Source organism: Anopheles maculipalpis, chromosome 2RL (genome assembly GCF_943734695.1).
Source record: "Anopheles maculipalpis chromosome 2RL, idAnoMacuDA_375_x, whole genome shotgun sequence".
Classification (NCBI taxonomy): Eukaryota; Metazoa; Arthropoda; class Insecta; order Diptera; family Culicidae; genus Anopheles; species Anopheles maculipalpis.
This window is the reverse complement of record NC_064871.1, coordinates 66,231,430-66,244,535: the sequence shown is the minus strand read 5'-3', so window position 1 is coordinate 66,244,535 and position 13,106 is coordinate 66,231,430. Positions and strand designations below refer to the sequence as shown.

The window sequence follows — 13,106 nt, the reverse complement described above, 5'->3', positions numbered from 1 at the left end:
ACTGAACACATCTAAACTATACAAGTTTCCACGACGCGAACCGGTTGCGACAAGTCTTGTATCATCCCATATGTTCACTTTTCCATCCTCGAACACTACTTTCATACCTTTCTGTTCGACTTTCAATACCGAGAACAAATTGAATCGCAGTTTCGGAACAAGAAGCACATTGTTGACAGTACATGGCACACGCACACCATTTACCTCAGAATAAAGCCGTATTGTTCCACTATGCCGAGCTTCGATCGTTTCGCCATCTTTTGCTATCGCAATTTTCACTGGAACTGCTAGCGGTGTTAACGATTCGAAAAGGTCTTTGTCTTTCACTAGGTGATCTGAGCAACCCGAATCCACGAACCACTGCACTTGGTTTGTTTCTGGAATCTCATTGTAATTAGCACAACTGACGAAAGAAATTGTTGCGGTGTTTGCCAAATTCACTTTTGGCTTCCTTTTAGAACACTCTGATACCTTGTGTCCTTCTTGATGACACCCGTAGCACTTTAGAATCTTCTTCTTTTTCACTGGTTTCTTCGAACCCATGAATGCCGATGATTCACTCTGACCCGTTGCTGGTTCCACACCCATACTTCTTAGCTTTATTTCTTCGTCCAAAAGACGACATTTTGCAAATTCTAAGCTAAGATTTTCAGCGGACATAGTTTCCAACGCGGTCACTACCGTAGCGTATTTGGGCCCTAAAGTGAGAAGCAAACTGCACACCACTTCTATATCGTCCATCATTGCCCCTGTCGCACGGTATTCACGCACTACGCGATCGAATTTCAGGAAATGATCCTGTAGATTTCCTGATTCATGCTGCAACGCGACCAGTTGTCGCTTTAAGTACATCCGATTCGCGATACTTTTCCGCTCGAAGATACAAATCAAAGCGTCCCAAATAGCTTTTGGTGTAGCCTTATCCTGCACGTATTCTAACTGAGAATCATGGATCCTGGACACCAACAAACTTTTGCACTTTTTGTCCATCTTCAGCCTTTTCTCGCGAGCCAATGCCTTTTGCGCCTTCGTCTCTGTCGAATCTCCTGCAGCATCATGGAGCTCCTCGACGTCAGCCGCTTCCGATTCGATACACACCGTAAGATCGCGCTCTTCCAAAACCACACGCATGCGAAATTTCCATGCATTGTAGTTAGAGCCATCAAACAGCGGCAACAGAAACTTATCGTGTTTGTCGTCCTCCATTTTGTTACTCTGGGCCCATAACCTAAAGTGATGCAGTCTGAAGAAAAACGTGTTGTCGCTTTAGATGCACAAATCGGAATGAATATATTTCAGTGTTGCCAATACAAAGGAAGGAAATACAGTGGAGTCCACGATGGTGGCAAATGTCAAACATTGCAGGGTTTGCTATCCTAACAATAATTACGTACAAATGCTTGGCGGTTTGACCAGTTCCAGATGTCGATATTGCTCATGGTCTAATCGTAAACTGCAGGAGGGAAGGGGGAAGGGGGGAGGAGATAGGTGTCGCATTTGAGACAAGCTGCTCCGGGCTCCAACACGAACGTCATGGGTTCTGAGTACGATTCCCTCCAACGAGCTACTACTGTGTTTTCAATACGGGGTCTCTGTTACGTGCCCACGGGGCCCTAGTTGACCTCCTACTCCCCCCGTTAAAACCTTTAGATCCGCTACTGAATCTAGTGCTGTCGTCTGCCAATTCACTATCCTGGCCTTATTAGCGGACGCACCAACTTCTTCCATTTGCGGATTCCCCTCGGAGGCTCTGGAAGTTGGGGGCTCCACTCAAATTGTATCTGCTGATCTGCGGGGAGGGACTAGATCGTCCGGAGCGGTTTGCATGACATGACCAGCCTACCGAAACTTGGCGAGTGTGGCAAGGCAGCGCAGTAGACTGCCACTCCACTGTCGTTCCTCACATACATATGGGGCAAAATGAGGCAAAATGGGGTTTTTAAAGTGTCACAATGTAGTTTTACCGGTGGGCAGTCAGCACCCTGGCGCATGACATCTATGTTTTTTCGGTGCTACGTTTTTTTCCCACATAGATTAAATGTTGGACGACTTCGTAGGTGTGATCATTTATCCATGCATTACTTATGCGCATTTATTTATTGCTATTATTAACTATTTTATTATTCCCACATGGCTGTTCCACATACACCCGTTAAATCTATTTAAAATGAATTAAAACTACATCTAGAGGGGTGAGTAAGGCATTACTTATTAAAGGGAGAAACTGGGAGGTGGAAATCAACGGTGCTTAGGCATAAGTAGAGAGGGACGGATGCCAATTGTTTGATTAGAGACATAGAACGGGATGATGCCCAGCAGAGACGGAGCATCGATACAATCGAACAAAAAGGAAGCGACAAAAAGGGTTTGAAATCGTAATCGACGGTAGTCAAGAGAGTCATGACCTAGCGACTGACACCTAGACTCGTAACCGAGCAGGGTGGAGGCGGATAAACTGGTAAACGATCCCTGCACCTACCCGATTCGGTCCATATAGATTCTAACCGATGGTGACTATCAACGAGCAGTACAGTGATTTCAAACACAGAGGATCAGAGAAGTCACGAGCAATATGCTTCTGAAAATCCAGTGTTTTCCATGCTCTAGCAATGATAAAGTCGATTACTATTACATCATGCGTAAATCAGTGTTTCAGATCATACGAGCCTACGAGGTGGTGCTATCGTCGTTTTGGTTTTGTCCTTAGTCATTTTGATCTGGATAGGCTTATAGAATATGGTTTCCGAAGTTTCCACCTCCGAGCACAGACCCTTGGTAGTGAACCTTAAGAATCTTCCGAATGCACCTTTTGATTCTAGTCAGTATCAAAGGCGTATCAAAGCTTTGTGAAGCTCTTACGTCGTGAGTCGTAAGCAACCATGTTGCTTACAAGGCTGCAAGACTGTTCTAACGTAATAAAAACATATTCTTTGTCCGACGCTCCTTTTGAGAAAAAAACACTAGTGTTGAGGCTCTAAACCAGAGATGTCAAACATACGGAGGTCTTTGAATCTGGCCCGCAAAATGATAACGAGAACATCGATTCCGGATAGATTGAATTGAGGTCGAGCCGAGAAAATTGAACAATAATTTGTATTTGTAGCATTTTGGGAACCTTCGGGCATTACCACTGAATGTCATCAATGTGAACAAAAATTTATACATAGAGAAAATTAATGAGTTGACAATAGAGTTTGAAAAGAGATTCGAAATATTTCAAAAACTTAAAGTAGAGTTCAGTATTATTTGTTCACCGTTCCAAAAATATCCCTCAATTGTTCCTGAAAAATATCAACTCATAGAACTCATAGATTTGCAAAATGATACGAACCTTAAAGTGAAATTTATTTTACTAGACGTGCATGAATTTTTCCCGTATTTGGTACCAAAATATCCTCATTTATCTGAACTAGCTGGTAACATATTTTCAATGTTTGGTACAACATATGTTTGTGAACATTTTTTTTCGGAAATGAATGATTATAAAAACAAAATACTTTCCAGATTATCACAAAATCATCTCAATAGTGTATTAAAAGTTACTTGCACCCACACAATGAAACCTAATATTTATAAGTTAAGAGAAAGCAGATGTCAGGAAAATCAGGAAATTTATAATGTTAAACATTTACATACAGAAAAATATAATTTTTTTAAGTTCTTTACTGTCACTGATACTATAATACTACAATAATACGACTGAATTAAATTTTCTTACTAACTTCTTCCCATAATTACTTACAAGGAAATAAATGTATCAAAGAAACATAGTAACTTAGATCGTAGAAATGTGTCTTACGTTTATATTTTTGGAATTTTAATGTCTTTGCATGAGTGTTATTTACATAAATGTTAAGTATATCCAAATACATATAATGGGATATGAACTATGCCGTGTGTAACTATTATTTTAAATCACGAAAAATGTCCAGGTTGGATGCATGCGAAGTAAATAGTTAGGCAGGTTTTACAAGACAGAAGTGATATTTTTGGAGTTGGCCCGTAAGACCATTTTTGTTAGCAAACCGGCCCTCAAGCCAAATTGAGTTTCACACCACTGCTCTAAACCAATAAAGCCCTGTAATTCACGATGCGCATTGGATGAGTTCGCTTTGACGAGATCACAAATACAAATAGGTGCTTTTAAGGCGCCTCTTAAAAGGGAGCCTTTTAAGAGGCCTCGTGGATTGCAACGCGGAAAACCCCAACACAGGTAGTGCATATTGGACTACAAAGAAATGGTTACTAATATTAGAATTGAGCAGCAACTTGCTGTATCGTAACAAAAGATCTAAAGATCACATGCTTTCATCGACAGTTATTTGCTTATGACCACACGAAATTTTATCCATTTCTTACAGTCATTATATACATGAAGGAACAAAGCAACATTTACTGTTAGTGTTAATTTTTCAATAACCCGTTGTGTGCGGTTCTGAAACTATTTTACAATTTTACATTATTAGCGTATTAAATTTTTCTTTTCACCTTTCTGGTTCTTTTTCCGGCTGGCTTCCTTCCTTCACTTCCTGGTGCTCTGTCTTTTTGGTTCTGTGGTTCATTTTGTTATGACTACTTAACCACCGCAGCCTGTTTCGGCCTTATTCGCCTAGCGTCGGTTTTATTCGGCCAGGGGTGCTAAGAAGCCAGACGTTTCGAACGATTTCATCGTAACATTCACAGATTGATCCATTAGACAAGAAACATTTGCACTTCCAAGAAGTACCCAAATCTGAAGCTAATTCTTTCATTCCAAGAAAAGTCATACGCACATCATATTTAATGTTTCTACAAAGTTTTTATTTATGTTCATGCTCATATGCTTTTGTATTTTTAAATGCTGGTATCGATTTAATTGTGGTTGATAGTGCAACGTTCCCAACACTTCACAATCTAACATCCTGCATACTTATCATGCTGTTTCGATTTCTCCGTTTTTTTTTTTCACCCCACCCGCGTACACAATTGCGCAATGTTTGCAGCCAACTAAAAACAACATCTATAGTTATGGGGCCGATACCAAAACCCGTATCCATACCGCCACATATCCGACAGATCTAATAGTAAGAGTTCTCGCACATAGACCGTGGGCCACATGACATTCATCCTTTGCATAACATTTTACTAACGAGGTGTACGTTTCGGTTCTGTTTGCCTTTTCTGCACCTTTTAGAGCTAGAATTCACTTACTTGCTGCTAATTATTTCATGACTATTTCACAAACTTAATTTGGATTATACAAGGCTTTCGAGGGCTTTTGGGGGGACCTAAAATACATACTGTACAACGCAGCGAGACGATTTGTGGCCTAGCAATACTGGAGGATGTCCATGTGGTTCGCGACGAGTGAAGCCGAGAGTTCCAGTTTACCCTTACAATGATGATATTGCATCGCCCCAGCACATTAACTTGAGAATTAAACAACGGACATTTCAAAGGGTACACACTCACAGACACACATACACATTCATTCACGCATATACACATAGAACACATTCAAAAAGATAGTGGCATCCGTTACAACTTCCTCGCAAACCCTATACCCAGCAGCATAAATATTGGGCTACGAATGCAGCCCAACGGCATTAAAAAACAGAAAACTATTAAACGGCAAGTTACTAATTACAACAGTGTAAAGGAAAGAGTTTTGAAGAAAAAAAACCTAAACAAAATAAATACATGCTACATCGTTCTAGTCTGTGGGTTTGCTTGGCCAAACCCCAAGAGGAGGGAAGGACTATTTCCGTTTCCTGACCGAAGGATGATCGGTAAATATTAAACTCAGTCTTTCGTATTTGCGCGCAACGTAACGGGATGGTGAACGATCGCCAGTACAGTCGGTAGGAATCCTGAACCAAGCAGATCGAACACCGGTAACCTCGGATGGGACGGTGGGGGATGGGGAGGGTACTAGGATGCGACTCTACAAACACACCGTGCACTCGCTTGTCTTAAGATCCGCCTTTCACTCTTACGCTCGCGCGGTTAAAGCCCGTGTTTAGTAACAACAAACAGGATCTTAATCAGTCTTTTCAATAATTATCCTTACGAAATGGTACCGAGTAATAGTTTTAGCAGAAAGTTTTCTTATCCATTTACCGCCACGTCTAGCCTTGCTCTTTCTCTAGTTGCGTTTGATTTCGTTTCGTTCCTTTTAAGTTCTTAGTAGTATGATTAGTGGTAGGTACTATACATAGTTCTGTATATATTTATATGGCATTGTTTTTTTTTATCGTTTCTGTTTAAATTTCCCATTTTTTCTCGCTGCTTTGTGGTTTGTTTTCTTCTCTTGTTCATTATCAACTCTTTACGCTATGTTAACATCAAGTATTTTACTACTGCTACTACTGCCACTACATTATGCTAGTTCTACAATCAACTAACACATTTTTCAATCTGACCAATGTGAAAACCTACATTGTTCCGTGTATTATACACATTTGTTTTTCGCCTTTCATCTCATTGCTACTACGGTTACAACTAAATAGTTTGATTTGCATGTTTTTGTTCACGTTCACATCCCATCGGTAAGATATGGCTTCATTTGAAGAAGAGCATAAAGAACATTCTTACCTTTTTCAATCGCAATGTAAAGCATTTCCTAACGTATCTGCGTGTGTAGTGTTAGCCGTTGCCGTTTGGTAACTAACTAATAGGAAACTATTTGATGAAGAACTTTTCCACTTAAACGATATAAACAATAGTACAGCCTAACTAGGTTCATTACAATAATATTAATATGCATTTGTATGTACGCATTAGCGCTCCCTAAAACAGAGACACGAAACAACATAAAAATAAAAATGCAGGAACCGTGTTTTTTTTTGTTTCAACTCAACCTCACATCACACTCGCGCTAGCTTATAGGAATCATCATTATTATAGGCACTCGATGGTAGAATCATGCTGGTTTAATCACTCTTTGCAAACAGAAGCACAAAACTGCTTACATTGTCTTGCGAGTGTGTGTGTGTATGTGGCGACTTTAACATAATCATTACACGCTAATCAGTTAGTAACGAAAGGCAACACACATTCGAATCATTCGCTCGCTATTAAAGTCCGCCTAAACCTAAGGGAAACGTGGCTTAGACAAATTAGAACTAATAGTACATGTTTTGGTGATACCAACATTCAGCGCTAATGTTTTCTAATCGTTCGTAGATTTTTTGTTTTGTTTTTGCTTTTTTTCAGGTAAGGAAAGGATGCATTTTTAGTTATTAATAGTCTTAACACTTTGTATTTTTTTTTTCGAGCAGAGTTTAGGAAACACAACCTCGTTGCATGCTGCATAGTCAAACGTGGTTTCGCTACAATTGTTTTGTTTAGAAGCGTGAAAACACTTTTCACTAACGCTTTCGAAGATTACGACCAAGTTTAAGAAACGATGGTGGTACAGACTTTGGAGCCTGATAGGTTTACGATTGTTTTAGTTTTCAATAATGCAACGCACCAAAAAGAGGGCCTTTGGAAAAGGGATGATAGAATAAGGGAGCTAAGGTAAAGGTTAAACTACTACTGTTAAGGCGGCTTTACTTAGGCCAAATAGTCAATAGAAACAATTCATCTAAGATGCTCAAACCTACGCTTACGTAACAAAGAAGAAATGGGAAGGCCTGATTTGGGTCCTTGCGATGTTTCCTTCTATTGCACTTCCGGGGCGGGATGGAGGCCGAAAAACGCACACTTACGCTTACAGACGCATCGACATCTGGACCGTTTCGCGAATCATTTGTCTGGATGTGTTGTTTTGAGGTGGGTGGATAGGTGATTTGGTGAGTACTCGTATCAGTCTATAAGGTTCACGATTTAGTTAGCCGACGAAGAGAATGCTTACGAAGGGAGAGAGACAGAGATTCTGGTTCTGCTAACGGATTGTTACTAACGGTAATCTAATTCGACTAATTGTTCTATGCTCTCCCTCAAATAGGGTGGTCTATCATCTGTTTTGGTGTGGTATGGTTTAGTTATTTGTTAAGGATAAGTTAATAATATGTTCTTTAAATCAAAGAAGGATGCAACGAATAGCTAAATACTTCTACAGTTGCTGATGTGCGCTAGGCATTTAAATAAATTGGTGGGATCGGTTCGATGACGTCATAAAAGGTAACTTATGTTGCAACGCGCGCGTTCTTCCTGCGAGAAGACACATTAAGGTCCTTGCTTAACTTCCGGTACCGGGTTGTCAGTTACAACCATATTCACCGAATGGGTGAACATTTAGGAATAGAGGATGATGGTGATTCGATGCTGAATCTAGCCTTTTTGCGGTTGGTAGATAAAACATGGTGGGATCAACAAAATGTCTGTCAACTAATCTTAATGTACTTCCTAGTGGATAAAAGTTTAAAAACAAATCAGTGAACTTAGTTACCCGTTTCTCGTTTTCGTCTATGCTTCGCAATGGTAATAGTAATAGTAGTAGTACGAGCGTCGAATGTGCCTGACACCTTGGTCGAGGCTTCCTGTCGCTTAATGCTTTCGCTCTACGACGATTCTGATGGTGCGTTACTGTCGGCGATGATTTCCCGCTTGATGGGGATGTTGTAGTCTTCCTTTAACTTACCGGGGGCTGGCACAATGACACCCTGCTGCTGGGGTGGTATAGAGGGTGGGGCCGGTTGTGGTGATGGTGATCGCGAACGTTGCACCACGCGAACGACTGACGAAGGTGGTGGCGATACCGAAGGTCCTCGTTCTTCTGAGTCACGCTTGGGACCCATCGATAGATCTTCTACGTGATCATCCTGCACTTCCAGAGGTCCCGGACCGCTTGGTGGACGCTCACCACATTCGCTGCCCGTCTCGTCGATCGAGTCTTGCTCCATGGGATGATCGCGTCTTGCATAGACAGGATCGGATCCATTGTGGTGATGGCCCTCGCGATGAGGATGTCCCTCCGCTAGATCTCGCTCTCGCTGCTGTTGCTGTTGTTGCACCGGATGGTGACGATCGTCCTCCGGGGAGCTCATCGAGACCGAGCGCATGTATTTCATCAGAACGCTAGGGCTTGGTGATCGAGCCGTTCCGTGCGTGCCCGGAGATGTGCTCATACCATTAACAGCTGCATGTGCTGCTGCCGCAAAAGCCATGGCGTGTAGTGCCTCTCGCCCGGCAATGTCTCCACCGCGAGCTTCCAGGGCTTGCTGTAGGAAGGACGGATCGAGCAGAGCAGCGGCTGGATGTGGGATCGTAGGTGGCAGCCCATGGTGACTTCCATGCTCGAGTTTAATCATACGACCAGCTTCATGGTGCGCCATGGCGGCAGCCGCGGCTGCAGCTGCGGCCGCTGATGCTTCGTCGTCTTGTTGCTGTGACTGGGAAGGCATTTGCTGATGGTGATCACCCGGATGTGATCCTCCGGGAGCACCACTGCCTGGACCAAACATGTGACTCGCACCGCTTAATCCGTACGGGAAAGATGCCGGACTGCCGCTTGAGCTGGGCGATCGCTTAAGTGCCCTGTTAATCGGACGACCGGTGGTGATGCCCAACTTCTTCACCTTGTCGTAAAGCGTACGCGAAGGCACACCAAACTTACGCGAAGCCTGCAATGCGCTCATGCCCTTACGCACACACTCGATCGCGTTCAGGATGTCCGTACGGGTGTACTGCTTGTAACGCTTCCATTCCGGTTTCTGCTGTTGATGTGGCACGTACGAAGCCAACCGAGCATCGCCGCCGAAAGTGTGCGGCGAGTCCAGCAGCTCATCATCAAAGGATTTGTCCGCGTATGGTGAATGCGATGGTTCCTTGATTGACTTGTGTGGGAAAGATTTGGAAATGACAAAATGTTAGTGTGACACACCATTGTCTCTGTAAAGGCATCTCCAGTTAAAAGTATCTTTTTTGATAGAATATTTGCCAGATCGACCTACCTTATAACCACTGCCATTAGAGTGATGACTGCTGGGTCGCTCGGGATCGGACTTCATACTGCCTTGGATCGTCTGTATCGTGGCCACCGTTGCTGCTGCACCCGACGGTACACCTCCACTAGTCGATTGGGAGGAGTCGGCGGGATTCGCTTGTGCCAGTACATTTCGCAGAATCGGAGTGTCTCGGAGCATACTAGACATGGATTGCAGTTTCTTGCGCTTTAGCGGGTTCATATCGGTGCTGGAGTCGTATGCAGAACTGAGCATGCTGTGTAGTTGTGTTTGACCGAGCCCAGGCCAACCGGCTGCCAGTGCCGCAGCCGCTGCGGCAGTCGATGGTTGAGCCGATGCCGAGGTAGCGCTGGACGAACTGCTGGACGACTGATGCGTAGAGGTTTGATGGTTGCCGCCTTGTGACTGTAGTGCAATCTGTGTCGCTACGGATGATGCCGAGGAACCCGAGGTGGACTGGATGCGATGCGGAGAAGTGGCCGTGTGTGAGAAGGATGAGGAACGATCGCGACTACGTTCTTCCCGTTCGCGATCACGTTCTACGGCACCGGGACTACGTGAATATAGGCTCGAGTAAGGGGATTTGTACGAGTAAGGAGGGGAGGAACTGCTGCTCTGCGCAATCGATATGTTCGTTGAGGTGGAAATGACCGGCGATGACTGGTGCTGATGTTGATGGTGTGAGTAATGACTGCTGCTGCCACCACTGCTACTGGTCGGTGGTGCATCTTTCCAAGAAGAGGACGTTGCCGTTGCGGTTCCTGATCCAGCAGTCGACGATCCTTTGCTGCTGTAGTTGTTGTTGCTGGCGAGCAGTGTCGTAGCTGGGTCGCGATCACGCATCAAATGGTCCACGTCGACCATTTTGTTGAAGCGACCTTTCAAATCAGCCATATCGTAAAGGCCCTTCACTTCCAGCTGTTCCGCGATTTTCATAATACGCGGAATCTGTGCCTGAGTCACGTTCACCTCACCGGTATACATGTACTCTAGCAGTGCGCGCATTTCAAATTCCTGCACGCCCGGGAACAAAATGCTACAGTGATCCATCGGTACATCCTGTAGGATCGTCTGGAAGTAGGGTGAGTTCGCGGCCAGTACAACACGATGTGCCTTGAACTGCACCTGATCGTCGACGTAGATTGTACAGTCGACGTAACACTCCATCTTGATCAACGCATCCAGTATCTCGACGAGGTTCGATTTGTGATTGTTCCATCGCAGACAGTACGTTTGTCCTTCGCTGCTACCCATGTTGAAGGCCGTATATGTTTGCTATTAGTTGCTTGAGCTAAGTTGTTGCGGGAGGATGGATCTTCCGCCCAATACTATCGACTATCTGCTCTGTGAGAATATGAAGAGGAGAAAATGGAAGTATTCTACCGGTTAGTAACGTACAGCTAGTGAACAGCATACATTATTCGTCATTGTAATAGAGCAGTTGAATAGTTTAGCAACAATGCTGCCATGTTTCTTTAGCTTTACTAGACCCATCAATAGCACTACCGATTCATTACTATCGCGACAGAACGCGAAAACAAAAACAACATTTGCGTCGCAAAAACAACCTTCCTACGGCGAAACCCCGCAATGTTGTTGTTTACGGGTTTTCTCGAGGTCTCACTGCCTGTCCAAGCGAGTGACGATTTTCATTCCCTCTGAAGTGCTCTGAGTCACGCGGAGCGGAATGTGGTGATAATCGCAATCAAGGTACATATGTGTACAGTGGCGCTCTCGCTCTCTAGGCTAGGGCAACATATCATCAGATTCAAGGCGTACCGTAACGGAAACGTGATTGCCGAAATGAGCCTCCGGGAGGTGTTATCTGGCGGTAACGCGATTGTGTGTGTTTACGGGAAGCTAGTGGCGCTTTGTGCGAATATCGTGCGAAAATAACAACACACCTTCCTGGCGCTACCCTGTCGGTGCTGAGTCCCAGCTCTTATTAGCCGGTGCCAGTTCTATTCAGTATATCGGTCCTCGCCTTATCACCAGAGCCGTCTTATAGGTAGGTGTTGACCACCACCATCACCGGAAACGAATCTCTTGGAAGGGGTACAACATCGGGTTCAACTTCTGCCACAAGGCTTATCTGATTACTCCCTTTTGTCTTTCTGAAGGGTGTATACAGCCAGTTCCCAACTATCGCGGATAGTGCAGACCAGGGAAATCCGCTTAAAAGGCGTACCGCACGAAGTGCAACTCTGATTTTGCTAAAAAAAAATGCTGTGAGTTTTCTATGGATTTGTGTCAAAAATTGACAGCCTTGTCAAAAATTAATATAAAATCAGTTTGATCCGACAACGTTTGATATTCACATTGATTTCAAATTCTGGACATTTTTTGTCTACATTCAACGTTGCTTTTAAAGATTTAGTTTTTTTGTTTTTGTTCAATAATTACATCCACACAATCAATTTGGAGATAATACCGCCGATCGCCAAATTCGCGTAACTTGAGTGCCGCGCAAGTCGAGAACTGCCTGTATACGAATCCAAACGTGTTGGAAAATCGTGTCGAAATCGCACATCGCGTGACCACTAAACCGTGCTCCGCCAATTTTAGTGTACAAATTAGAGCCGAAGGAGTTGCCTTTGGAGTTGGAAGGGTTTCTTTTTTTGGTTTCGCAAACATATCCTTCCTTTCCATGTGAAAAGAGATTCTAAAAATATCGCTCAAAGAACACTCAGACGATCTAATATTTGCAACGGAAATGGAAGAAAGTCAGGAGCTTTTGCAAATCCTTTCTATTCGTATTTTTTCTTTGGGCTTAGCTTTCTTTTCGATCCTTATCTTGGTGGTTGAAATGTAAAAAAAGTCCATTCCTTTCGAAGGCAGCCAAGAAAATTGGAACACTTGTTCATGTAAAACTTGAGTGTTGTCTCGATGGGGAAGAGAAAAGGGATTTCTTCTTCGTACAAAAAAAAAAAGGAAACATTTTGCCCTCTAGCTATAATCCACTTCCTGATGTCCTAATTTGTCCACAGCCGGCAAGGGTCGTAGCACGTCCGAATGCTCATGCCAAATTTGTGCCTAACTCTAGTGCCAAAAGCTACGAAACAGCGAAAGAACAATAAATGGAAGCAATGACAAGAACAACAACAAAAAAACATAAAGAGGATCACTCATCATGGACTCAATAGCAACACGGACAAAGAAGAATTGGTTGAAACTAGAGGATTAAAGCGAGGGATTTTTGCACTTTGCACAGACACA

The 13,106-nt window shown here is 43.5% G+C and overlaps 1 protein-coding gene across 1 annotated transcript; it reads right to left on the bottom strand.

Moving 5' to 3' along the window:
• Nucleotides 1-8,476: 8,476 nt before the first annotated feature.
• Nucleotides 8,477-11,168, bottom strand: LOC126568829 (longitudinals lacking protein, isoforms A/B/D/L). The gene is made up of 2 exons (XM_050225481.1): nucleotides 9,879-11,168; nucleotides 8,477-9,761 (listed from the first exon to the last, which is right to left on the bottom strand). Exons 1-2 carry the CDS (start codon nucleotides 11,142-11,144, stop codon nucleotides 8,487-8,489), a joined length of 2,541 nt encoding a protein of 846 aa, XP_050081438.1. The 5' UTR covers nucleotides 11,145-11,168; the 3' UTR covers nucleotides 8,477-8,486.
• Between the last annotated feature and the right edge of the window lie 1,938 nt (nucleotides 11,169-13,106).

Excerpts from the sequence above, each read along its gene's own strand:
- LOC126568829 (XM_050225481.1), bottom strand. The coding sequence starts at position 11,144 with ATGGGTAGCAGCGAAGGACAAACGTACTGTCTGCGATGGAACAATCAC. Across the intron at positions 9,762-9,878 it reads CTAATGGCAGTGGTTATAAG|TCAATCAAGGAACCATCGCA; the intron begins GTAGGTCGATCT and ends TTCCCACACAAG.